Below are 24,914 nucleotides of genomic sequence, written 5' to 3' on the forward strand. Positions count from 1 at the left end.
TCTAGGGCATTATCCCATCAGAACTGTGCCATATTTCACAATACTTACAGCAGTTTTCAGTTAAACCTAGGAGGTAGTTTTTAATAACTCATTTACTAAAGCAGTAAATCTGAACATTCTAAAGACAGATGAATCCTCTAAACAGAGGAGATGACCCTATAAGTGTTGTTCTGCTGGAGAAACATGTGCAGATGATGTTTTTACTACTGTGAATAAATCTGAATCAGGAATCTAATTAGCTATTGTAGTGCCTCAAAGAAAATAGTCTTTATCACAGAGAGGGGAAATTAGGACCATATGCTTTTCCTTTTTCTTCTCTGTGCTCTCTGCCTACTTAAAAAAAGCCATTCCAAAAAAGTACCAAAAGCTATAGACCAGCAAGAGGGACAGAGTGTACACAGCAAAGTCAGAGAAATCATCAATTAACGTTAAATATGTTTTGCCAAAATCAAGCTAGAGAAGCTTCCTTATACCTGCTCCTTAACAACCTTGTCAACCATTTAAAGCAGAGACAGAGGGCCATCAGTAATCACATTGCATTGTGTTATCTCCTCTTGCTTTAGAGACAGAGATGCTGTCTGAATAATGGCAATTTCCTCCTCTGTCACATATTGGCACATAATCACTCCTTTTTAGGAACAACTGGGGTGAAAAGCTGGGTGCTTTCTCTACCATCAATCTGAAATTTAGGAATGTGATTTGCCCAGTCATTACAGAATCACAGAATTGTTAAGGATGGAAAAGACCTCTAAGATCACCAAGTCCAACTGCCAACCCAGCACCACCCCCATGGTCACCATTAAGCCATGTATGTCCCCAAGTGCCACATCCACAAGTTTTCTGAACACTTGCAGGGGTGGTGATTCCTGCACCCTGGGTAGTCTGCAGGGCAGGGCAAAGGGCTGCAGCCAGGACTTCTGTGCTGCTCAGGGATGACAAGGCAGTGAAAACAATGGAGACACTGGCATGGTGGTCCCCTAAAACAACATCAGGGTCACCACTGCAGGAGGTGTACCTGGCCCAGCAGACCTGGCTTAAAAAGGACTGATGGAAAGCAGTTGAAGAATTGTCTTCATAGCAACTGAGAGTGACAGGACCTTTGGACCTACTGAGATACTTCAGGCTGCTCTATAGCAGGACAGCAAATAAGACTGCACTACCCCCAAATTTATGAAACACAACCCCAGAGCTGTATTAGGAAGGTTTCTCATTTCCTCAGATACACTGTCCCTGTCTTCTGTCCCTTCCAAACCTTCCCCATCTTCTCACTGGCTATGGTCTGGATAGTCCTGGGAGCAAAACCATGAGGGGACACAGAGCACAATGAAGGGCAAAAAGGTGAATACAGAAGTTTCTGGGGAAATAGGGTCTGGCTGTACCAGTTTTTCACTGCAGTCATGACCAAATTCATGGCTGCCAATAGGGCTCCCACCCACCTGCAGCATCACAAAGTATATTTTGTTTATTTGTCATCCTTCCTTTTATTCAAAGGGAAGGTAGGCAGAGATCACTGGGATATCATCACTAACCCAACTGCTGATTTCTCATTTCTTTTTTGTTTCTTCCTCTGTCATTTTTTTTTGGATTTCCTACCTCGTGTAACTCAGAACACAGGGAACTAGAGAACACCCAGCCAGCCTTGCCTTGGGCACCAAGGACTGAGCTTTCCTTTCCTTCATGCCTCCTGTGCTCATTTACAGAACAAATGCTAATAACAGCTGAAATCTGCTATTCTGAGTCAGTAACTCCCTAAATACATTGGAACAAACACAAATCAGGATCAAGCTGCATGCCAGCCTACATGAATATTTCATACATTCATTCTTCTCTGAATTCTTTTCACAATGTAGGAATTTATCCTAAACATCCCCACAAGTGGATGTAATGGGGAACACCATTCACAGCCCTACAAAGAACATCCACTTGGTGCTACTCCTGTGAGAACACAGACTCAGTGACTGCTGCAGATCACATCACTCACAGTGAGATGCTGGAATGAAACTGACAGCACGAGCCTAAAAAGTAACTAAATCCCATTCACTCCAGAATGGAAGCCAGTGACTCCCACCTGCAGTCAGAACCAGCACTGCTGAGCGTGCCAGGAGGAATCCAGGGAGCAAACTAATCCCTGAGCTGCTGGGACAGCAAATTCCCATTCCTCAAACATGTCTGGGAACCTGGAGGTAACTCGAAGCCTCTTTTTAGAACTGAAATGTAGTTTTGCCTCTGAGAGGGCCCTGAGCAGACCCCGAGCCCCCCTTACCGACGCAGCGGGTGCCCTCCTCGTTGGAGTGGTATCCTCTGCTGCAGCTCAGCATGTTCCTCTGGCAGGTGTAAGACCCAACTGTGTTGATGCAGTTGAATCCTGGTTTACAGGGCTCAGGGAGGGACGTGCATTCATTAATATCTGGTGAAAAAATGAATTAGAATAGTGAGAGATGCTATTTAACCTTTCTAGCCTGTTTTCTTCCAGCTGCCACTTCTTTTCCTTCATTTCAGTTTCTTGTGCTCCAAAGATAAGGCTGATGAAGGTCTGCTGTGGGAAAACTTTCAAATGCAATAATTTTAAAAGGACAGCAATGTTTACCTTAAATTCACAACAGGGTTTGAGGCAAACCACATATACAAGGGTCAATACACCCCCCTTGGACAGGCTGGAAGGCCCAGGAGTTACAAACACACTCTGGTCACACCTACCAACACAGTTTCCCTCAGGATCTTGCAGAAACCCATCCATGCAGCGCTGCTTTGACTCACAGTAGAAGGACCCTTCTGTGTTCTGACAAACAAAGTTGACTTTGCAGCTGTGAGTTCCTCTCTCACACTCATCAATATCTGTTAATCAGACCAGAATAGCAAACTGGGATTAGTTGAGCTCTAACTTTCAGCAATCTTCATGACTAGCTAACTTCCAGAAAGGAAATTAGGAGGCAGTATTTAAACCAGACACATGTTGCCAGTGGGAAATCTGAGGTCTAGGTGTGTTTGCTCTTGGACATCCACTTCAGCACAGGCTTCGGGATCTGTCAGGTCCTGCAGCAAATTTGACTCAGGTCCCTACTGCCTCGTTTGCAGCATCTCTTGTAACCCACAAATACCAAAATACCTGCAGTTTTAAAATCCTAAAGATCCACATTAAAACTACGAATCAGGTGCTCATAATAAAATACGTATCACAGCCTTTCCTAAGCAAAATGGGCTCTTATTCCTTATATATGTCAGGAATTCAGGGATGTAGAAACCTGCCTCCTCTGAATTTGATACTCATAGGTAACCTTGTTTGAAGGGCTGGGATTTCACTGTGTGCATACAGACATGCAGTCATGTAGGTGTGTATATATATACATATATATATACACTTATGTACACACAAAACCCACTTACCCAGCTCGTAAAACTATGTGGAAAAAATCTAAATAAGGCAGTAATATTGGTAGCAAATTTTGCTTTTTTTCTTACTCTGCAGCCAGAGCCCACCACAACTTTCTCATTTTTTATTAAGTATATGAAATTATTTCCCAAATTATGTTCACCAACTCAACGTTTGCTTTCTAGAGATGTTGAAAACACTTCCTGCAAGTTTCAAACTTATAAATTTACACCCAACTGCTCTGTGCTGGGTCACTGTGGTGTAGTGGTGTGGCTTCCATCTTCCAGCTGAAGAAATCCCACCTTGGAGCAGACTCAGCTATAAATATGTTCAAAATTCAGCTCCTGTGAACATTTTCAAATGGTGCTTTAACACATGCTGGTTCCCAAGGAATATCTTCACTAGAAGATAAAGACAAATGGAAGGAATTCCTAGTGGAGGAGTCCCCACTCCTCCAGGCATTCAAGGGGAGAACTGCTGGCACTTCTCTTTCTACTCCAACTACTCATTAAATGTTAAGGTCATGAGGGAACGTCACCAGTCCTTCACAAGGCATTGCATTAATAACTCTGCCTACCACAGTTACAGACTGAGACAAAGAAAAATGAGTATTTCATAAACCTCATACTAATAAAATAAGATTCAACAGTTATCTGTAGGCAATTTTGCATAGGGTACTTCTGAAATTTTAGCCTTTTCTATAAGTCATTAATTTACAGGCTAATTTAAAACAATTTGTAAATCTTATAATCACTTATAATCTAACTTTAAGACTAGAAAGTAAATTAGATTAGTAATAAATGTTAGAAATGCTCTAGAATGAGACAACTGAACAAGACACAAAGAGCCTCTTTAAGCAAACCAAGCTTTACTTATGACAGGGAGATTGCTGGTAATTTCTGGTTTATGGCCTAATGTTCCATGTCAAAGGCTAAGCTCTTCCCTTGGGCATCTCTTACTCCAGCTGTCAGGGAACTGGGTGAAAATTTAGGAGTAAAGAGCACTGACTGTGCCCTGAAGGCAGGGCAGGGTGTCCTGCACACTCCTGAGCTGCACAGCAGCTGCTGCTGCAAGGGCTGATGTTCCCTGCCTTGTTAGACACCTCCAGAGTCCAAGATGGGGGGGATGCAGAATAACTTCTTAACCCCACGGCCATTCCAAGCATAAATAAGTGCAGGCAGCTCTCCTGAACACAGGAAAGCTGGGGCTGTCAGCCCGTGAGCCCTCCAGGCTGTGATCCAACAGCAAACAGCACCAGCCCCTCCAGAGCACAGCAGAGCCAGGCAGAGCTAAGGGGAATTCCTCCATCAGGGAATTCTCCCTGTAATGCCTTAAAAACAGGGCAAATCCTAGTTCACAAGGTTTCACCCATTTTCTAAATAATTTATCACTGGAAACCATTTCAAATAAATGAATGTACAGAAGGGGCCTACAGAGCCCAACACTTCCACGATGCCTTTTGTAGCTACAACCCTCATATCCCAGAGCAGCAACAACAAAATCCTTTGCAATCCCTTTCCTTTCCTTCCTGTAACAGCTGAAAAACACTTGTCTTACCAACACAGTCCCCATCCTTGAGCTCATAGCCGGGCTGGCAGGTCAGCTCCTGCAGGCACCTGAAGGAGCCCATGGTGTTGACGCAGTGCTCTCTGCGCTGGCAGGTGTGTCTCTCTGTCACACACTCATTAATGTCTGCAACAAAGAGTTAAACCAATCAGTGCCATGCTTTTATCAACTGATCCCCCTCTTCCTGCTCTTTTAGAAGGAGTCAAAAGCTCCAGTGAAACCATTTCTTCCAAAAGATAGTCAGTGTAGGCTTTGTTACAGCAATGTGATGAGTGACTCAAGGTCTCCAGAGTAACTGAAGAGACACAAATCCCATGGAGATTTCCTTCTCCTCCCCTCTTCCCAAATGGATGGTGCAGGCACTGAGGACAGGGATGGAGAGAACTGATTGAATGCAGGGTGGGCAGAGGATTGATGATCAGCCACTGGGTTACTGGATTTCCTGGATGGGAACGCCCTGGACAACTGAATGAGGAAGTGATTGATGCTTTTTGCTCCCCACCAGCTTCTCACAGCCCAGGCTATTTATCAGTCCTGCTGCTCCAGGCCAGGCAGGAGCTGCTGGGCTGGAACTGCTGCAAGAGATGGGTTCTGAAGCTGCCTGCCCTGCTGAGGGGGAGGAATCCAAACACCCATTTCCTAAGGAACGCATCATTAGAACTGGATAGCAAGAACACAGGGAGAGAGGAACCCTGGGGGCTCAATCAAGTTGCAAATTCCTATTTCAATCTTTAAAGAGATCTGATTTCAGCAGGTGGAGTAGGGGAAAAGTTCTTTTTTTTTAAAAAAAAATCACTTAAACACAAGGTTGCAGAGTGTAGGACAATTAGGAAAGGAATATGAAACACCTTTGATAGGCTGGGCTGAAATCATCTCAAATTCAGGTTTTGCTGATGCTAATAATGAAAGCTGGAACAGCATGATGAGCAAATACCTAGAAGTTACAAAAAGGGGCAGAGACTGGGAAGAGAAACTTTCTTGCCAATCTCCACAAAATCTCCCATGTTCCCAGCTCTATATAAAGCTCAGGAGTATTTCCAGAGCTAACAAAAGCCAAATGTGACCAGAGCCATTACCAGTCATCTGGCTGCTCTGTGCATGAAGCTGTTTTCATACTACACAATAAAGCAAGTATTGTTTAAATCAGATTTTCATTTTGGCTGTAGAACCTCATTCTCAGATAAGTACATCAGATATATGACTTCTTCCATGGAGCACAAAAACAGGAAAAGCCATTTTTAAAAGCTTTTTGTCTTAAAAAACATCTCAGCTTGTTTTCTACCAAACAGATGAACAGGGGCACCAAGAAATTTCAGTTCCTGATGGACTAACTGGTGACCTGCACTGAGCTCTGCAAGGCCACAACATGAACTTGGTGGCATTTCACTTCTCATTTATTTGTGTTTTCTTTTTGTTTGTTATTGCTGTTCTTTCCATGCTGTGGACCTGCTTCCCAAAGCCAGCTGGTGAAACCCTGCAAGGTCCCCACCATCACCTGGATATTTCTGCCTGTCCCACAGGATCTTTGATACTCCCACAGAGGGGCCCCAAAGCTTCTGTAGGGTTCTGTCCTCCCAGTGCAGTTTCTATACATCAGGATGCAGAGCAAGGAGCAATATTCTCATGCGTGATCTTGGGGGGGAAAAACCCACACTCAAAACACACAAACAAAAAATCCCTCACGCTGGGAGAAGAATATCAGGTGCTGTGGCAGAACTCTCCCACCTCACTAGAATTCATTCTTAAATAAATTTGAGATTTATTAATTAATTGTTGAGAAAACTAGCTATGGATAATCCACCTAATAGCACCCAACACCGTGCAAGCCTCTCTACTGGTTGTACCACAGATATGAGATTATCTTTTCTTGCAAACCAGAAAAAGACCTCTCATATAAACAAACTTTGACCACCACACTGCATCTTGAGAACTCCAGTCAGTCCAGCACGGTGTCAAAACAGCCACCAGGACAGTGTGCTTGCCTGAAATACAGCCAAAGAAGGGAGGAAGTATTCCACCTGACCAGCAGGTGTAAACAGGGACAAAGAAGGTTTTTTCACAGAGGAAAAAAAGAAAAATCTAATACAGTTCCATGTCTTGTCTCTATTTTTTGATTCAATTTTCAAACTTCTGAGTACGGGAGAAAACACGTAGAACTGGCTGGAACACATCTGAGGAAATTAAAATGATGGAAACTGGCAGATTCCATCCAGAATTTTGTTTTCAGTGGAAGGTTTGGGCACATGTGATACACTGACAAAACCCAAGGACTGTGAACTGGGTTGAGGTGCAAGGCTTAAACTTGAGCCTTGGGCATGCAAAGCCCTGGCCAGGGACAGGGCATGAACCTCCATCTCTGAGATCAGGCCAGCTGCCAGCTCACCACAGTTCCTTTCCAGTCAATCAAACAAACATGCCTTTTTTTGTTAATTTTTCTAATTAAATTCCTGAATGTTCCATAAAATCCAGAGTGCCCATAACCTGTGCCTCTTCCGTCCCGGAAGCCAACCCAACGAGTCAGTGAGATGCTTGACAGAGCACTAGGAATAACAGGAGTTCTGTTTGCAGTTTGGAACACAGTTAATTCCAACACTGCACCAGCTGTAGTCTTCATCCAACCCAATTAAGACTATGAAGTAGGGTAAGATGATATTTATTAAAAAAAACAGGAATAAGAGGAAAAATACTTCAGTACTATATTAAAAACAAGTCACAAGGTTAATTTGAAGAAATCTCCACAGTCATGTGTGTGGCAGCGACTTTATTAATTCCTCATTTTATGTCAGCAAAACCCAGGATGAAAAGTAATCAGGCAATATCTCCTTTTTTTCCCAGGAATTGTGGATGCAAACAGCACCATACACAGGATCCCTGACCCATCTGTTGCTGGCATAAGGAATATCAACATTTACCTCCTGCTATTTGTTTCAATACGTACTTTGACATTAAAAATGAATTTTTATGGCCTTTCTATAAAAATGTGAAATGAAGGCTTTTCTTGTCCTGCCTCTGTAGTTTATCCTTATTTTTTTCCTCTTCAAATTGCTTCAGCTCTATTTGTTTTATAGGATATATCTGTGTAATTTAAGCATGTGGTTATTTTGCAACACGCATCCTGTGCTCAGGCAGAGCCCTAAAGTTCAGGGATAAGGTGGCCACTCACTGCTCCCCCTGTCAGGAGGGGAAACTGAGGGAGTAAAATAGTCACTGTGTAAGTGGGTGGTGATAATGACTCTGCCTGAAAGCCACCAGGAAAAACAATTCCCACTAACAACATCCAGCCTGGCTCTTATCTCTGGAGAACATGGAGCTTTCCAGCCTGCAGACATTTTATTATCTACTCTCAAAGTGACACAAAGGTGGGGTGTGGGAGCTATTTAAACAGCTGGTGACTCCCCATTGTGCATGGTTGGCTTTCAGGAATCCTGGATATCTGGAATTGCACAGTTTGACTAAAGGAAATTCAACAGATAAAAGGTTAGCAGCTGGTTTGTTGCTGTGCACAGATTGTTCCTCCCCGTCCCTAAAATATGCAAAGAGTAACATCATTAAACCAAGGGGATTCTGCAAACACACTACCAAAGGTTTCCTTGTGGCGTGTGAGACAGCTCAAGGTGTGGCACAAAGGCAGTGAGGCTGGAAAAGGACATCTCAGAACCAGACAGTGAACAAAACCCAAACCACAGTGTGCTTGTGGCTTTCCCCTTGGACTAGAAAAGTAGGAAAAAATGTTCAATACTGCAAATGTTCTCCTGGCACCACCCTCAGAGCAGAGCTGGATACCAGCAGGGAGCACACAGGATGGATCTGTTCAAAAAGAAGGAAGAGAAATTTCCAAGTTTTCTGGATTATTTAAAAGGATACCTGTAAAAACTACTTGCATTAGAGGAACACAGAGGTTTGGGATTTAGTGAGGGAGAAAAGAGTCTTTCAGCTTCACAAATGAGAGCTGTGTCTTTCCTTTCCTTAGCAGTGCCTGAGGTTTATCTTATATCAGTCATAATAAACCTCTATCATAATGTCATGGGGGAGAGGAAGAAAGTGAATAAAGGGAAGCACTTGGCACCTGCCACAGCAGCTCCTGCCAAAGCTGCAGACACACATGCACTGCTTTAGTTTCAAAAGGCTGTGGAAAAGGACAGATCTATCCTTCCTGCAAAGTCCTGGGAGAACATCAGGGAATTAACTGGCAAGACAGAAGCAGAACACAAGGAGGGGCAGTTCCTGCAGCTGCTCACCTGGTGGATGCAGCAGAACACACACCATGGGCAACTCCAGCTCCACCCTCCAGCTCACAGCCTGAGTCTGCCTCTGAAAGGCCTCCTGCCTTCCAGTGCTGTGCTCTCAGCCATTTCATTTAAACTAAATCATTTCATTAGTTTTCCACACTTACCAGTATCTCTGATTTCAAAATAAATATTAATAATAATAAAAGAATTTAAAATGCAGTTTTGGCTAGTTAAGGAAAATCCAGAAGGTGGTAAATCACATTTCTTCTCCAGACCCTGACACTGCAGAAAATTTTCCTGCTCATGCCCCCAGGCCACATGGTGCTCATTAGTAAGATGAGGTCATAGAGCTTTAAACAGAACAAAACCAAAGCTGTGATGGTCAGAAAAACAATGTTCTAAACGTAGGGAGGAGGACAGGGGTGGAAGAAGGCACATGCATCCACACATGACATTATAGTCACAGGCACTGCTGCTTCCAGAAATGACTTGAGGTCTCCAGGTGCTCTGTTTTTCCAGGCAGCACTGCTGCAGCTCAGGTGCCTCCTAAACCAGCCTCTAGAAAAGTGCCCAAAAGAGAAAGTATTTCATAAGTTCAGGCCTTGGATGCTGGGAAAAAATTAAATCCTCGTAAATACACTTGTAAAGATCGACTGGTTTCTCAGATGGACTCAAACAGCAGAGATGATACAGCAGAATCACAATGCATCTTTGACTTTTACACAAAGAAATCTGTGCCAGAATCAACAAAGGACTGATGTGAAGTTCAGAATCCCATCCCTTTGGAATGGATCTTTTCCACTGCCCGGCCTCACGCAGATCCCTTGAGCTGTATTTCTGGAGTTTGGTTGCTCCACAGTGCCTGGGAAGCATTGACAGTGTCCAGAGAGATCAATTCTCTGGTTTTTGGAGGATTTATCAGTGCTGCTGTGGTCATCACACCCCTGGCTGTGCACAGAGTTATCTGTAACCCAAGGATGTATCGCTGGGGAAGGAGCCAAACAGCACAGGACTCATGAGGCGGAGTGGCTGAGCAAATGGTGCACATGTGTTTCCACTAACTGGGATTGAAATGTCATATGCAAGGATGGCCTTGGAGCACAAATGGTTTAAATGCATTGCAGAGCATGGAGCATTATGATGTTGTGGTGAAGGGCTGAGACCTCTCGTCTTACCAACACATTTCCTATGCCTGTTGAGAATAAAGCCCTCTGCACACATCCCACTGTGGCTGACACAGGAGAATGATCCCAGTGTGTTCTCACATAATTGTCCGCTGGAACAAGCACCTGTGAGGCACTCATCCAAATCTACACCAGCATGAGGCAGCCAAAAGGGAAAAACAGAGTTCTATTAGAACAATTGCTGAAATGAAACAACAGTTCTTTCACGCTGGAGATGTCTGAATGAAGTGTGCTGGAGCTTCCACATCAGCACCACGCTGTAATAAATGCAGTGTTACACTGAAAATAGGGCTGGAATAAGGAATAAACCCTCGGAGATCATCTAGTCCTTGCTCACACCCCGACACTTTCGTCATGCCAGAAAGAAACATCCTTGGAACCAGGCAGGCAGTCCCACAGAGCCAGTGCACACTGTTGCAGTGAACCCCTACCATCAAATCCTTGCTGTAATTTAGATTAGAAATGGCCCTTGCTACAATTTAAACTCGCTGCTTCCACTGACATTTATAAATTTTTTCATTTCCTGTAGGAAAACGATTGCCTTGAAATGCCCCTTTTGATTCTGACATTAATTAATCAAATTAGCTTCCACCACACTTCAGTAAGCACTGCACTGTGAATATTTCATCTGGTGACATTAAAATCCCATTTTCTTCACAGACTGTCCAGAATTTCATGAAAATGATTTGTAATTCAATAAGACCCGAGATTAAGAGGGATGTGAGCAATTCTGAGCATCGGAAGCTTCTCCCTGCATTTATTGTCACTGCTCCCATACTTAGAGATTTATAATTAAGGTATGTCACAGGGCATTGCTTCTGACCCCCAAATCTTCCCTGGCCAAACATATCCCTTGTCACTACTCCAGCATGTCCACTTAAAATGTCTATCATGTGAACAGTCATGGTGCAGCTTTGGAATTCACTGCTCATCACTGTGCAAGGCTGAGCTCCAGTGTCAAGTGGAACAACTGGAGCTGGACCAGCTCCCATGGCTGTGAAGCCTCCCTGAGTTCAGGTTTTCAAGGCAAGAGGAAATAAACCCCAACAAAGCAGATGTCAGGCAGAGCTGTGGCTCTGGGGGTCCCCCAGGACAGCAAACCTGCCCCCGTCCTGCTCACTGCTCCAGAAAGAAAAGCTGCGTGTCCATAGCTGTGCAGACAGACCCTGGGCAGGAATGGCAGTGGGAAGAGAAACCAAAAGGGCTGAAGAAAAGCCTGGAATGTCAGAGGAAAAGAGCACAAATCCAGGCTTGCCTTCACCTGAAGTCCCCAGGTACCAGCACACTGTGCTTCAGGAGTTATCTGTGGAGCAGATCTGGGATTCCTTCTGCCAAGTGGTCTCTGCACTGCCACTGCAATTCACAGCACCGACAATGAGGAACCCTTAGAGGGACACCCAGGGGGGTGAGAGGTAAAACCCCCTCTCTGTGGTGAGCACTTACCTTCACAGGACACACCATCAGCCATGAGGGTGTACCCAGCCAGGCAGGAGCACACGGCCTCTCCTTCCACCACGTTGCAGAGGTGCTTGCAGGGCCCATTATCTGCACGGGGCACAATTACAAACCACATCAGCACCCACAGCACGGATCAGCTGCACTTACACACCTCCAGGTCCCAAAAACCATCCCAGCTTAGGCAACAGGGACTGCAGTCTGTAAACAACGTGTCCAACAGCCCTAATCACTGCTGACAGCCCTCCTCTGGCACCCAACCCCCCCTGCCACCCTCCCTGCACTGCTGCCATGTGCTGCTGCTCCCCTCACACCCATGGGGGTAATTACACTGAAGGCAGAGTGTAGCCCCAAATTCCTTCCTCAGGAATTCCCCTGACAATTCCTCAGCCTTGTGCCAGAGGTAACAAATTAGGGATGTGTGTTGAGATCAGACTGGGGGAGGGATGAGTGGAATTTTATTCCATCTCCAGACATTCCTCACTCCCTGCATGAGTAGTTCCCACCTCCAACATACCTTTACACTGGTCCTGCTCCTCCTGCAAGGACACCACCAGAATGGGCTGAGAGGGAGAGGCTACTGGAGGGATGGTGGCTTCAGCTTCCAGCCTTGTCACCTGTGCCCTGTCAGGATCTGTAAGGCAAGGGAGGCAGAGAGGATCAGGGACAGCACCATCCCCACTCCACATGGCAAGGGGCCTGGTCCCATCCATCTCACCCCATCATGGTCTGGAGGAGGAAACATCATCACGGATTACAGATCAGGGAGCCTGGCTGAAAACAACCTCTGTGGAATAAAATATTGTAACATATGCATAAACCAGAAAGTGATAATTTTATTTTTAAAAATCTCTGCTGTATTGTAAATACAGTGGCTGTCCTCCATTCAGTGTTTGATGGAAAAGAAATCCAAACCCCAAACAAGCCTTTGACCTTATTCTGTCCATCCTATTTCAACACAGATGAACAGCAGACACTCACCTTTATAAGCACAAGACACTTTGGAATGGCTTTTGTACAGCCAAGGGGAAAACATGACAGCTGCTGTCTGTCATTAAGATTTCCATCAGACAGTAATGTTAAAGGTATCAGGAAAAAAAAGAGCTCTGACACATCAATAAGAGTAATCCAGTTTATCAATATCACCAAAACAGAAGCCTAAATCCATAAGGCTGAATTGTTCCTTAAGAGGGAGGTGTCCTGTTCCCGCTGACTCAAGTTCAAGTGTCACCCAGAGCAAAGTGTGAGCCACCAAACAATGACAACATTAAATGACTAAGGGTGATTGCAGTGCAGGTTTGGGGTATGGGAAGAGTGATTTCATGAAAAAAAAACCAAAGTCATCACAGACATACAATGGGCTGTGGCACAGAGACAAACAAAATCACTTGCTTGTGGCACAGCCTGAGTGATTTCCCCAGAAATGCCAGAGATGGGTGCACACACAGAGGACAAACGAGAAATAAAAGGCCAGGCAGAGCACATGTGGTTTAGCCAAGTGTAACCAGTGAGGTTTACAGAGTCACAGAATCACAGAATCTGCTGAGTTGGAAGGGACCAACAAGGATCATCCAGTCCAACCCCTGGCCCTGCACAGGCCCATCCCTAACAGTCACCCCCTGTGCCCCAGAGGATCATCCAAACCCTCCTGGAGCTCTGGCAGCCTTGGGGCTGTGCCCACTGCCCTGGGGAGCCTGGGCAGTGCCCAACCAGCCTCTGGGGGAAGAACCTTTTCCTCAGACCCAACCCAACCTGCCCTTAATTTGACCCAGGAATGACCCAGCAATGACCAACCCTTCCTCCCCTCGCTCCTCCCATCCATCTCAGGTGTCCCACATACAGTCCTCTCACCTCATCACAAGTTTCTACCCCAGCTGAGCTCTGAAAACCCCTCCACACTTCTTGGCACAGCCACAGGCACCACAGTCCTGCAGATCTACAAGAACACTGGCAGGATAACAGGATGTCTTCACCCAAATCTGCACTTCAGCCCAGTTGGTGGGGGGAGAAGCAAAGCAAAGCCAAACAAAAGCACACACATGCTCCAAGTGAGCCAAATTTTGCAGTGCTAAAATAAGAACCTTCTCTTTTGCCCCTTTTGGATTAGGTTCCTTCCACAGAACTTTAATTCAAACAACAGAGCAGACAGCTGCCACAGGAACAGTCAAAGACATCACTGATGTAACACCACGTTGAGAAGGATGACATCAATGCTCATTGTTTGGCTTGGGCAGAGAGCTGGGAAGCCTAAGGAATTCTGTCATTGGATGGAAACACTGGTTTTGCTCGTTAAATAACTGAAAGCACTTGTAACTAATATAAGGTTTCAACTTTTCGGGTTATCTGATTTGAAATCCTGCCACTGGAGAACTGCAGAAATCAAAACAATTACAATACAATAGACTTTCTTTTCCAGACTTCCACCACACTAGATAAATTTAGAGTTTGTTATCACTGAAAGATGTTAATGATTTTAGATAAAAATCAAAGCTCAGGAAGCAATGCTGATTCTGTCTGAACTGATTTAAGTTTATCTAAAGGAAACCTAACTGTGAAATACAAAATTTCTCTGAGAAGATAATTCATTAAAAACCTTTAGAAATCCTCCTCTGAAAAGTGCAAACACTCTTAATTTGAACATATGAAATACCACCCTGAGCCACCAAAACACAAAAATACGGTATAATTAAGTTTCCTAAATTATTATTTTTCTTTATATTTTACAATTTCTACAGAACATGTCCATGCATCAACACCCAAAAATAACCTCACGGAAACCAAAGAGAAACTAAAGAAAAGCTTAGAAGAGCAATGCAGGTGACACAAAGATATTGCCACTCCTGGTGTTCCCTGCCCATCTCACCTGGAGAGCAGCTGGTCCCATCATCCTGCAAGGTGAAATCTGGGAAACACGAGCACTTGTAGGAGCCCACGGTGTTGATGCACAAATGCTGGCAGAGCTCCCCACCATAGAGGAGACACTCGTCCAGGTCATCTCCAGGCAGGCTGTTTGACAGTTCAGCTTCACTGCTGATGGACAGAGCTTCATTGTGATCTTCCCTCTCTGAAACTACAACAGAACAGCACCTGTTGGTTCTCTGATGGGTGTTCTTGCAGTGGGACTGGACAGAATGGGGTGTTTGGTCACACAGACTCCAAATAAAGGCAGAGCTACCCAAAACAGTTACTCCAAGAATAGAGCAAATGGACCCATCCTAGAATAACATCGCTGTGCTGAAGGTCCACCTTCTCCCTCTGTAAAGCTGGAAGGACAGACATTTTACAGGAGCCACTGAGAAACAGGCAGACCCTAGGAGGTCACAAGCTCCCCTTTCACACTGACTGCCAACACCCTTGCTACTGATATTTGAACTAAGGTATCACACTGAAGCCTCATCTGAAATCGGCCCCATCAAAGAACCACACTGAATTTCAAATTTCAAGAGAAAAACACACCCATTTGGTTTGGAAACTCCTCTCAACACCACAATTTATTGGCTCCTTCTGTACCAGCATCACCAACAGCCTGGGAGCCACTGAGCAGTGACATGGCTGCCCTATCCACTGCTTTTGATCACAATCCTTTTCCATCCCCAGCCAAGTCTGATAAGACTTTCTGTGACACCAAAACGAATTGTTCAGCGAGTTTCTCAGCCAGTTTTTCTTAAATAAACCTTTTCCCTTGTTGATGAGAGAAAATACACATTTAGTTCATGAGAACAGAGACCAAAATTGTACCCTCATATATGCAGGAGGTTACCATGAAACTCGTGTGACAGGTGGGTACAGAGTGATGCCAGAGAGAACGTGATCTTGGGCTGAGCCTCATGGCTGTCCAAGCTCCAGATTTACCATGTTCCCTTTGTCAGGCCTCTCTGGCTGCAGGATTTGCCTCAGCTCTTCAGCATCACTATGTTTATATGTTTAAAGTGTGAAAACACACTTGCAGTGCTCTGGGGCTGTTCCAGAGTGTGCTGTGAGAAAACTGCCATTCTGTATGAAAATCTGCTCCCAGGATGTTTCATTGATATCACAGTCCATGGGATTACTTTGAGTGGACACAACTCATTCTTTGCTTTATACAGAATCCTGCAGGATTGCTCCTTCGGTTTGCTCCTTATGGAGGGCTGGTGGAGGCCTCTGGGCTGTGTGACTCAGGGGGGAAAACCAAACAAAACACCAAACTGCTCAAGAAGGTCTGTTTAAGGATCAGAAACATCCACATATTCTTTGCTTTTTTAAAAGTGTTTTAAGAACAAGTCTATACTTGATCTGAGAGGCAAAGCAACTGTTCACACTACTCCTTCCAGCACCTCCCTGTATGACCTTGTGACACACAGACCTTGTCTGCGATGTCTCCAAATGATAAATGGGCACTTACCCTTCTCAGGTGTCACTGTTGGCAGAGGCTCAGGATGCCTTTTGATTTCTGGATGGATGAAGTGGTCCCCCCCCTCACAGCAGGACAGCATCACATGGCTACAGGGGTAGCCCAGGTTGATGTTGGACTCGCAGGATTTGCCCTCACTCCTCAGTTTCAGGCCCAGATTGCAGCAGTCACAGCATTGCTGCAAAGGAAGGGCATTGTCAGGAACAAGGATTTGGGAGCACTGGCACAGGCTGCCAGGGCAGTGGTGGAGTCACCAACCCTGGAAGTGTTCAAAACACATGTGGATGTGGTGCTTGAGGATGTGGTTTGATGGTGAACATGGTGGTGCTGGGTTCATGGTTGGACCTGGTGATCTCAGAGGGCTTTTCCAACCTTAACAATTCTCTAATTCTGTGATTTAATACAGCTTCAGGGATGAGCCCCCACACATCTGGAACTGATCTGCACTTCCCTCAGCATCTGGAAAAGCACTTTGGGTTTAGACAGTTGCGAACATCAAAGCTTTACTTGTGCTTGTTTTTGCCATTCTGCACAGAGGGGTCAACTGCAGCCCCAGTAAACACAAAGTCTGGCTGTGCCAGGGATTTCAGCAGCTCCACGTGCAAGGAAGGAGTGGTGCCACAGATCAGCTCCTCCCAGCTCTTGCACAGCCATTGCTTGTGTGTGGTATGAATAAAAATCATAAAGAAAACAACACAGATATACACCTCTTAGCATTAGAGCTCAAGAAATGGACACAATGTGACAGGAATTGGAAAGAGCCTGCAGGGACAGGAGGATCAGCAGCACCTGAGCCCTGTCAGGGTGTCAGGAAAGACTCTTTCTCTCTGCAACACTGCCCTGCAAACCTGCTGTGACCTTTAATTACCTGACTGTGCTGGGCACATCCTGCTGAGACAGTGGCTAGAAGAAGGCCAGGGTGTATTTCCTGAGCTATTTGCCTTCCTTTTCCTTCCTGAGAGCATCCAAGCAGCAGCAGCTTTGCTGACAGGTTGATGCAATGGGGCCTCCCACCTCTTGCAGTTTGTTCTGCTGCAGGTGGCAGACAAAACCTGTGTGGTGCTTTACTGAGTGCCATACAGACCCACTGCACAGTCAGGCCACAAAACCACATCAGACAAATAATATCAAATTCAAAAAGACTATACTGTGCATGCAGAGAGGACACCTAACTCAGCAGGGAAGGTGAGGAGCTGGGAGTCTCTGCTGCAGAGACAGCAGGGGTCGTGTGGGAATTGAAGATGCTTGCCTGGATTTAGATTTAAGTGTCCTCTTATATTTATATATTTTAATATATTTTTATATATTTTAATTTTTTATATATATATACATTAAACTGTCAGATTAGTTATAAAATCTTTCCCTCTGAAACTCCTCTGATAATCATCCACTCCAGTAACTCAAAGTTTGCAGCTGCACTAAAACAGCCTCTCTGAACCCAGAGAGGTGATTTCAGTCTATCCAAATATTCAGCCAGTGCAAAGGATCAGACACAGAAAAGAAGGGAATGATTTGAGCTGGCACCAGTGAGCTCTGCCAACAGAAAGTCCAAGGATCGAGAAGCAGCAAATTGAACTCAGCTCCCACTTCCCAGGAGGGAGATCCCTCACCTGAGGAGGGCAAGTAAGAGAAGGCTGGATGAGCATGGAAATGGGAAGGAATCATGTTTCATGATTAGCAATCCCAGGGGGGCATTCCCATTAAATCAGAGCCTGTCTCCCTTAGGGAAATGGGAAACTCATCCACTGACAGCTCAATCTGCAGAAACTCCTCCACAAAGTCACTTTTTTCAAGACTCAAATGCTGCAGCTTTGGGGTTTCTTGAGCATTTCACACACAATACACAGCGTTGCATGTTCAGCCAATACTTATGGCTACAGCTCATGGTTTATGTCCCTGCTTCCTAACCCGAAAAATCCCCAAATATCATAACTAGCAGACGTTACTCACATTTGCAAATATGCACAGCCAGAAGGAGTTGCCTTTACGTGCTCAAATACATGTTTGTGAAAAATTTACAGTACAGGTCCTGAGGAAGATGAATTATTTTGGACACTGAATAGCTAAATCATCTTTCCAAAAGAAGTATTAAAAAACCCCAACCTAGCTATAATGGATTGTGGTCGTGTTAGAAAAGGGAAAATTCCTGTTTCCTTCCTCCCCAAATCCAGAATCCTCAAATTCAAAATTTTACAGAAAGAAAGAAAATCCTATTTTCTGTAATTTTTTTTAATTTTGTCTCCATTTTTTTCAGCTTCAATATGCCAAACAGAAGTTCAGGGTAGTATGTGTTTTTACCAAAGTACTATAAAATACGTAATATTTGCCTTGAAGAACCTGGCTTCTTTCAGTCATAGTTTGATTCCCAATTCATCCCATGTGCAGGTGTGATAGGGAGTGTTAAATCAGTCAGACACCTTTAGGTTCACATATTTTCCAGGTGAACAAAATGGTCTCATTTTCCAGTGGAAAAACTTGTTCACTGAAAAGTTCCTTCTACAATGCAAAAACTTGAATGCCTTGATCTTCTATCAACTACTTTCTGAACAACACAGGAATTCTACAGCTGATTTAATAGAAAATTAAATCAGAAAATTAAATAGAAAATTAAAATTTTAACCTTCCAATTGAGAAACATACCTTGAGAACCATTCTGTGGTTCACACCTTTCTATGTTCCTCTCACAACTATCTTTGCTGGAATCCAGCATAACTGGATTTGCTATGGTGGTATCTCCATCCTCTAGGAAAAAATCCCTAAGCATGTATTTTTTGTATAAAATGAGAAAACCTTTCTTGTGATACAAAGCATTACAAACCTTTGTATGTTTGATTATATAAAGTTTGATTATTTTCTATTACAACAGTACATATTGTAATACAAAAGAAACACGAAGTCTCAACAGTCTCGATGTTTATTGATTTAAATTCTTTTTTTTCAAGCAGTAGCTGCAATGACTGAAGAGCTGAATGGGCTAAATAGGTAAGCAAAGCTGTTCCTTTTAACATTTCAAATGGTTTCTCTTGAAGGAAAACATCCCACTGGAACTGGCACAAGGAACCATTCCACAAAAGTATTTTGTCCCGTGTTTCAATTCAGACAGGAATGAGGGAGTTATCCCTCTCCACCTCTTCCTGAGGAATGACTGTATAATCAGACTTACTCTACAGCTTGGGCTCTGTCTGGCATGCAAACAACCCCTGGGGAAAACCTAAGAATAATAATTCTCTCCCATTTCAAACATTAATGTCTTGTCCCAAATGCACAAATTCTCTTTTTACTCTACTGATACACTGCAGACCCAAATAAACAGTAGTTCTGGAAATGAGAAATTGGTATAGCTACTTAAACTTCAAACTCCCCAGTAGATGGCCATGGATTTCGCCTCCCCAGTGAACAATTATCTGGGAGAATCACCAATGTAGCAAGACAGACAGAACTAATCAGGTTCCTGCTGAGACAACGGAAGCTGCATTTAAGCTCAGCTCTAGCCCTGGACATTATTATCAGAGGGAAACGAATTCCAGAATGCACCTTTCTGGTGGGCAAACAAGTGAGCAAGCAAGCTGCTGAATCTTCAAACTGGTTTAAATTGGTTGGGCTCCAGTGACTCTCATAAAGCAAATCTCATTTATCCAAGTGGGGGCTGTGGCTCAGGGTTTGTGATTTGCAGCGTCGGTTAATGGGCTGCCTTTATTTATGAGCAAAAACTCCCATCACCATCTAAATGCTTGTTCCTCTAGTCCATCATTGTGTTTAACTGAAAAATGGGGTCACAATTCAACATTGGGGCCAAGTAAACTGTCCAGTAATGGGTTTTGCATTATATCTTCAATTAAGTTTTGCCCCATCATTTTCTAAATTCTTCTACACAATAGATATAGAAACTAAAATGGACTTTTCAGCTACTTCCAAAGTGAGGAAGTAAAAGTAATACAGCCAGTTAAGTCTACAGAATGAAGATGGAAAGAATTCAAAACAACATTACTGTAAAATTTTAAAAGGGGTTGTAAACCTTAATGCAAACAACCTAATGTCCCTGTTACATTCCTGCAACCTTATCTTTTCTGTGCTCCATAATAATGCATGAAACATTTCCTGCTAAATGCAGGAAATGAGGACACCTCATGCTGGGAACAAAACCTGCAGAAGCAGCAGAGCAGCTCACCTTGTAGGATGACCCCATGCAGGGGTCACCGTCCTCGGGGCCACACGTGTCGCCCTCCTTGGCAGCGACCATCCCGGCCAGGCAGCTGTTCTCCCGCACCGTGGACACACAGCACTGCTTCTGGGCAATCCTGCAGAGGGGCAGGGAGAACACACCAGCATGGCATGCAAAAACCCCCCGAGCTATTGGATTCATAACACATTCCACAGATTTGGTCTCTCCGACAACTGGGGCAGAGGAGGGGCAGGGACTGAGCTCTGCTCTGGGGGACCAGGGACAGCAGCCAGGGAATGGCTGGAGCTGGGTCAGGGCAGGCTCAGGTTGGATCTCAGCAAAAGGTTCTTCCCCCAGAGGCTGGTTGGGCACTGCCCAGGCTCCCCAGGGCAGTGGGCACAGCCCCAAGGCTGCCAGAGCTCAGGGAGGGTTTGGCTGATCCTCTGGGGCACAGGGGGGGACTGTTGGGGATGGGCCTGTGCAGGGCCAGGAGTTGGACTGGATGATCCTTGTGGGTCCCTTCCAACTTGACATATTCTGGGATCCTGTGTGATGTGTAAATACCCCCCTGGCCCCCGGCTTGTCCCAGCCATGCTGTGTCACAGGACCAGGGCAGGGCCCGTCCCTGTGCTGGCACTGCCGAGGCCCCTCAGTCCTGTGTCCAGCTCTGGGCCCCTCAGGACAAGGCAGACATTGAGGGGCTGGAGTGTTTCCAGAGAAGGGAACGGAGCTGGGGAAGGGGCTGGAGCAGCAGGAGGGGCTGAGGGAGCTGGGGGGGCTCAGCCTGGAGAAAAGGAGGCTCAGGGGGGACCTTCTGGCTCTGCAACCCCCTGACAGGAGGGGGGAGCTGGGGGGGTCGGGCTCTTCTCCCCAGGAACAAGGGACAGGAGGAGAGGGAACGGCCTCAAGCTGCACCAGGGGAGATTTAGCTCGGATACTGGGAAAATTTCTTCATGGAAAGGGTTGTCAAGTACTGGAACAGGCTGCCCAAGGAAGCAATGGAGTCCTCATCCCTGGAAGTGTTCAAAAAACATGTAGATGTGGTGTCTGGGGACGTGGTTTAGTGGTGGACCTGACAGTGCTGGGTTACCAGGTGCACTCAATGATCTTCTCCAGCCTTAATGAGTCTCTGATTCTATGAATATTAGTATAATACAGAGAGTACCACTGTCCTTTGCAGGAAGTATTTTATTTCTAGCAAAAGGTGTCCTAATAGATGCTCAAGAAGTCTTGTGTTTAGGTCACTGTCTCTCAAAGTCTGGTCACCAATATCCCTCACAACTCATCATTGTTTGTGTGACAGTCCCTCTTCCCCATGTTTTGTTTCTCAGAAGTATTTTGGAAGGTTTCAGAAATCAAAAACCAGACAGAAATCTTGTTCCATGGAAAGTGGGGAAAGGGAAACACACCTGTACGCACTTCCTCCTTCACCAGCCACAGGGCTGAAGCCCTGGACAGGGCTGGAGGAAAGCATCACATCATAACGCACCTATGAACTCTCCTTTACACCACCACAGAGTGTAACCCAGAATTTAAACTCTCCTCTAACTTTGGTTATCAAAGAGAAGGTTATGGGTGACTAGATCACTATATATGAAATACTTTGGGAATGTACATTTCCTAGACATGGTGCTTCAAATCAAACATTTTAACAAGATTCAGTGAAGACTGACATGATGAAAAATCTAAATGTCAAATTCCTAAATGGATTTTAATAGATATTCATTGAAATACTAAAATACTCTTCCCTACTATTTTTAAGTCTATAGTGGATTCCTCTCATTCAAAGAGGGATGTGCCTCCTTCATACATATACAGAAGGGCAGATAAATCCCACAGTGCCTTTGGCTTTACTCTGTAGCATCATTTAGGTTAGAAAAGATCTTCAGGATTAATTGCCAACTGGAGAAATACAAATTTTTGAGCAATGAATTATTACTACCAAAATGTATTCAGGTATCAGTAATATAACTATTATTTCTTACAGAAGACATCCAAACTTTCATCACAATTTAAAAAAAAGACCACTAAAACCAATCAAAACTTACTATTGTCTGTAGAAATTACAAAATGCTACTAGAAGCATTTTTATATGCTCAAAGTATTTACTGTATTTAAACACTGAAATCTCTATAGATTCGTGTTCTCTGAAATGTGACATTTAGCTATGAGAAATTCCTGGGGCACTGGAGTGTCATTAGCCACATTTTAGTATTTTTTACCTATCAGCACAGCTCAGTTTCAGCTCCTCTAACCCCAGAAAATGAACTGGGAACAGCGTTAACCACATTCTCTTGGCTTTTATCTTCTTTACAAACCTACTCTTTGCAGAGCAAATAAGTAAGTTTGTGGTTCAAAGAAGCTTAAGACCATTTCTGCTTCAGGAAAGAGTTAATGAGTTAAGATCAGTGAATGTTTTAAACTGCTGTGAGTCTCTAACTGGGACATGGTGTCAGCAAAGAGCAGGATCTGTGCTGGGACAGCTGATGCAAAAGCCACCCAGATAAACATTGCTCTGTTATGATAAAACATATCAATTATAAGATAAAAATGACTATGCTGGGTCAGATGAGATTTCATCAAGCCTAACATCCTATTTCTGACACAGCCTGGGAGTACAAGCTCTGGGAGTATTTTTACATCTGACTATCAATTGATTATCTAAAGATTTCCTGTTCTTGCTTTAGTTTAAGTTCAGTCATCAAGTTACTGCCCATGATCTCATTTAGGCAGTCCCAGTGTCCATCCTGCAGCCCATGTTGTGGTCTCCAAACAGAGACAAGCCAAGTTGGGACATGAATGTCCAGAGACATCAAGATACATCAACAAGCAGCTTTAACACTGAAGTTTTTTGACACTTGAACACCCCAAGAGGGCATTTGGAAACAACCTCGGTCTGCAACCTCCATATAAACAACTTACAGCAGACACAGGGGAGGCTTCACTTCTCTGGGGGGACCAGTGACAGCAGCCAGGGAATGGCTGGAGCTGTGTCAGGGCAGGCTCAGGTTGGATCTCAGCAAAAGGTTCTTCCCCCAGAGGCTGGTTGGCACTGCCCAGGCTCCCCAGGGCAGTGGGCACAGCCCCAAGGCTGCCAGAGCTCCAGGAGGGTTTGGATGATCCTCTGGGGCACAGGGGGTGACTGTTGGGGATGGGTCTGTGCAGGGCCAGGGCTTGGACTGGATGATCCTTGTGAGTTCCTTCCAACTCAGCAGATTCTGGGATTCTGTGACTTGTTTGCCTCAGCCAAGAACATCAACCCTTTGTCATGGTGATTGTCACTTGTAAACCCAAATATTTATGGGTTTAATAAATATTTATCCTGGCAAAACAGGAGCTAATTTTTGAAATTCGTATCTATCTTCTATCCCCATCCCTGGAAGTGTCCAAGGCCAGGATGGGCAGGGCTTAGAGCAATCTGATCTAGAGGAAGGTGTCCCTGCCCATGGCAGGGGGTGGAATGAAGCTTTAAGGTCTCTTCCAACCCAAACCAGTCTGGGATCCCATGACTTTACTTTTTACCATCTTTAGATAGTGAGTTGAGTCAGAGGCAGACTCTTGGAAGCCTGCCTTTCTTCCAGCACCCAGATGGTGCCCCGGGGCTGGATAAGTGCAGGGTCACCAGCCCTGCACACTGGCACATCTCCCAGTGGCAGCAGCAAGTTTTTGTCCTTGCTTTCAAGGTTCTGAGGCCACATATTTGAATATTTTTTACATTAAATATTTTCTTTAGACATAACATTTATAGGTGGGTTTAGATCTTTAAAACAGGGACACAACTGAAATTTTAGAAGTAAAACAGCTGATTCCTTTAAATCCCAATAGATTCACAGGGACTGAAACATTTAGGATCTGGCTTTTTCATCTAAACACAGCCTCAGATGTGCAGGTGCAACTCATTAATGTATTGGATTTGCACCTACTTAGGCCAAGGCTGGAATTTTTTAATCTGTCTTGACTTCACAGACAGTTGGTATGTGTCAGTTATGTCATGCCAGACCCCAGTGGGGAGGATTTGCATCTCCCAGTGACTTCAGAAAGGCGTAATGATGCAAAATTTGATAAAAGTGATTATGTCAAACCTTTTCAATGCTGTAAATGGTGGGATCACTCCTTGAGAATCTGAGTCTGGAGTACCTTTGCCTTCATCTCTCCCTAAGGCCTGTTTCAGACTAGGGGGAAGGGAATTGGATGAACTGCAGCCAGTGGAATATTGAATCCATGTTACTCTGCACCCACTCTCCTTCTCCTGCTGTGCAGGAGCCACCAGCAGCATTATCAGGGTGCAAGATTCACCCTCCAGCTGAACACAGGCACCACAACCAGGGGCCATTCACCCTGGGCAATAAATACACCATTTCATGACACAATTAACAATTGAACACTGCATTTAGCATTTGCCAAAGGGAAGCCAAGCTCTGCCCCTCTATTTATCTGCAACTCCACAAACGTGCTGAGAATGGGGAAAAAAAATTTCCTCTGCTCACATAAGAGCGGAAAAAATCTTAACAGGCTTTGTTTAGAATAGATTTTAGGGAAATGGAGGGGGAAATCCTTC

The 24,914-nt window shown here is 44.6% G+C and overlaps 1 protein-coding gene across 1 annotated transcript in view; it reads right to left on the minus strand.

The window, feature by feature from the left end:
* FBLN2 (fibulin 2) overlaps positions 1–24,914 on the minus strand; it is a 112,300-nt gene that overhangs the window by 11,168 nt on the left and 76,218 nt on the right. The window contains exons 4-11 of the mRNA XM_032699315.1: positions 20,363–20,492; positions 16,186–16,372; positions 14,668–14,874; positions 12,322–12,438; positions 11,793–11,894; positions 4,928–5,062; positions 2,698–2,835; positions 2,264–2,407 (exon numbers count right to left, since the gene is read on the minus strand). Coding sequence (XP_032555206.1) covers positions 2,264–2,407; positions 2,698–2,835; positions 4,928–5,062; positions 11,793–11,894; positions 12,322–12,438; positions 14,668–14,874; positions 16,186–16,372; positions 20,363–20,492 — 1,160 coding nt within the window. The remainder of the gene's footprint in view (positions 1–2,263; positions 2,408–2,697; positions 2,836–4,927; positions 5,063–11,792; positions 11,895–12,321; positions 12,439–14,667; positions 14,875–16,185; positions 16,373–20,362; positions 20,493–24,914) is intronic.

The sequence above is a fragment of the Chiroxiphia lanceolata genome, chromosome 11, assembly GCF_009829145.1.
Source record: "Chiroxiphia lanceolata isolate bChiLan1 chromosome 11, bChiLan1.pri, whole genome shotgun sequence".
NCBI classification, from domain to species: Eukaryota; Metazoa; Chordata; class Aves; order Passeriformes; family Pipridae; genus Chiroxiphia; species Chiroxiphia lanceolata.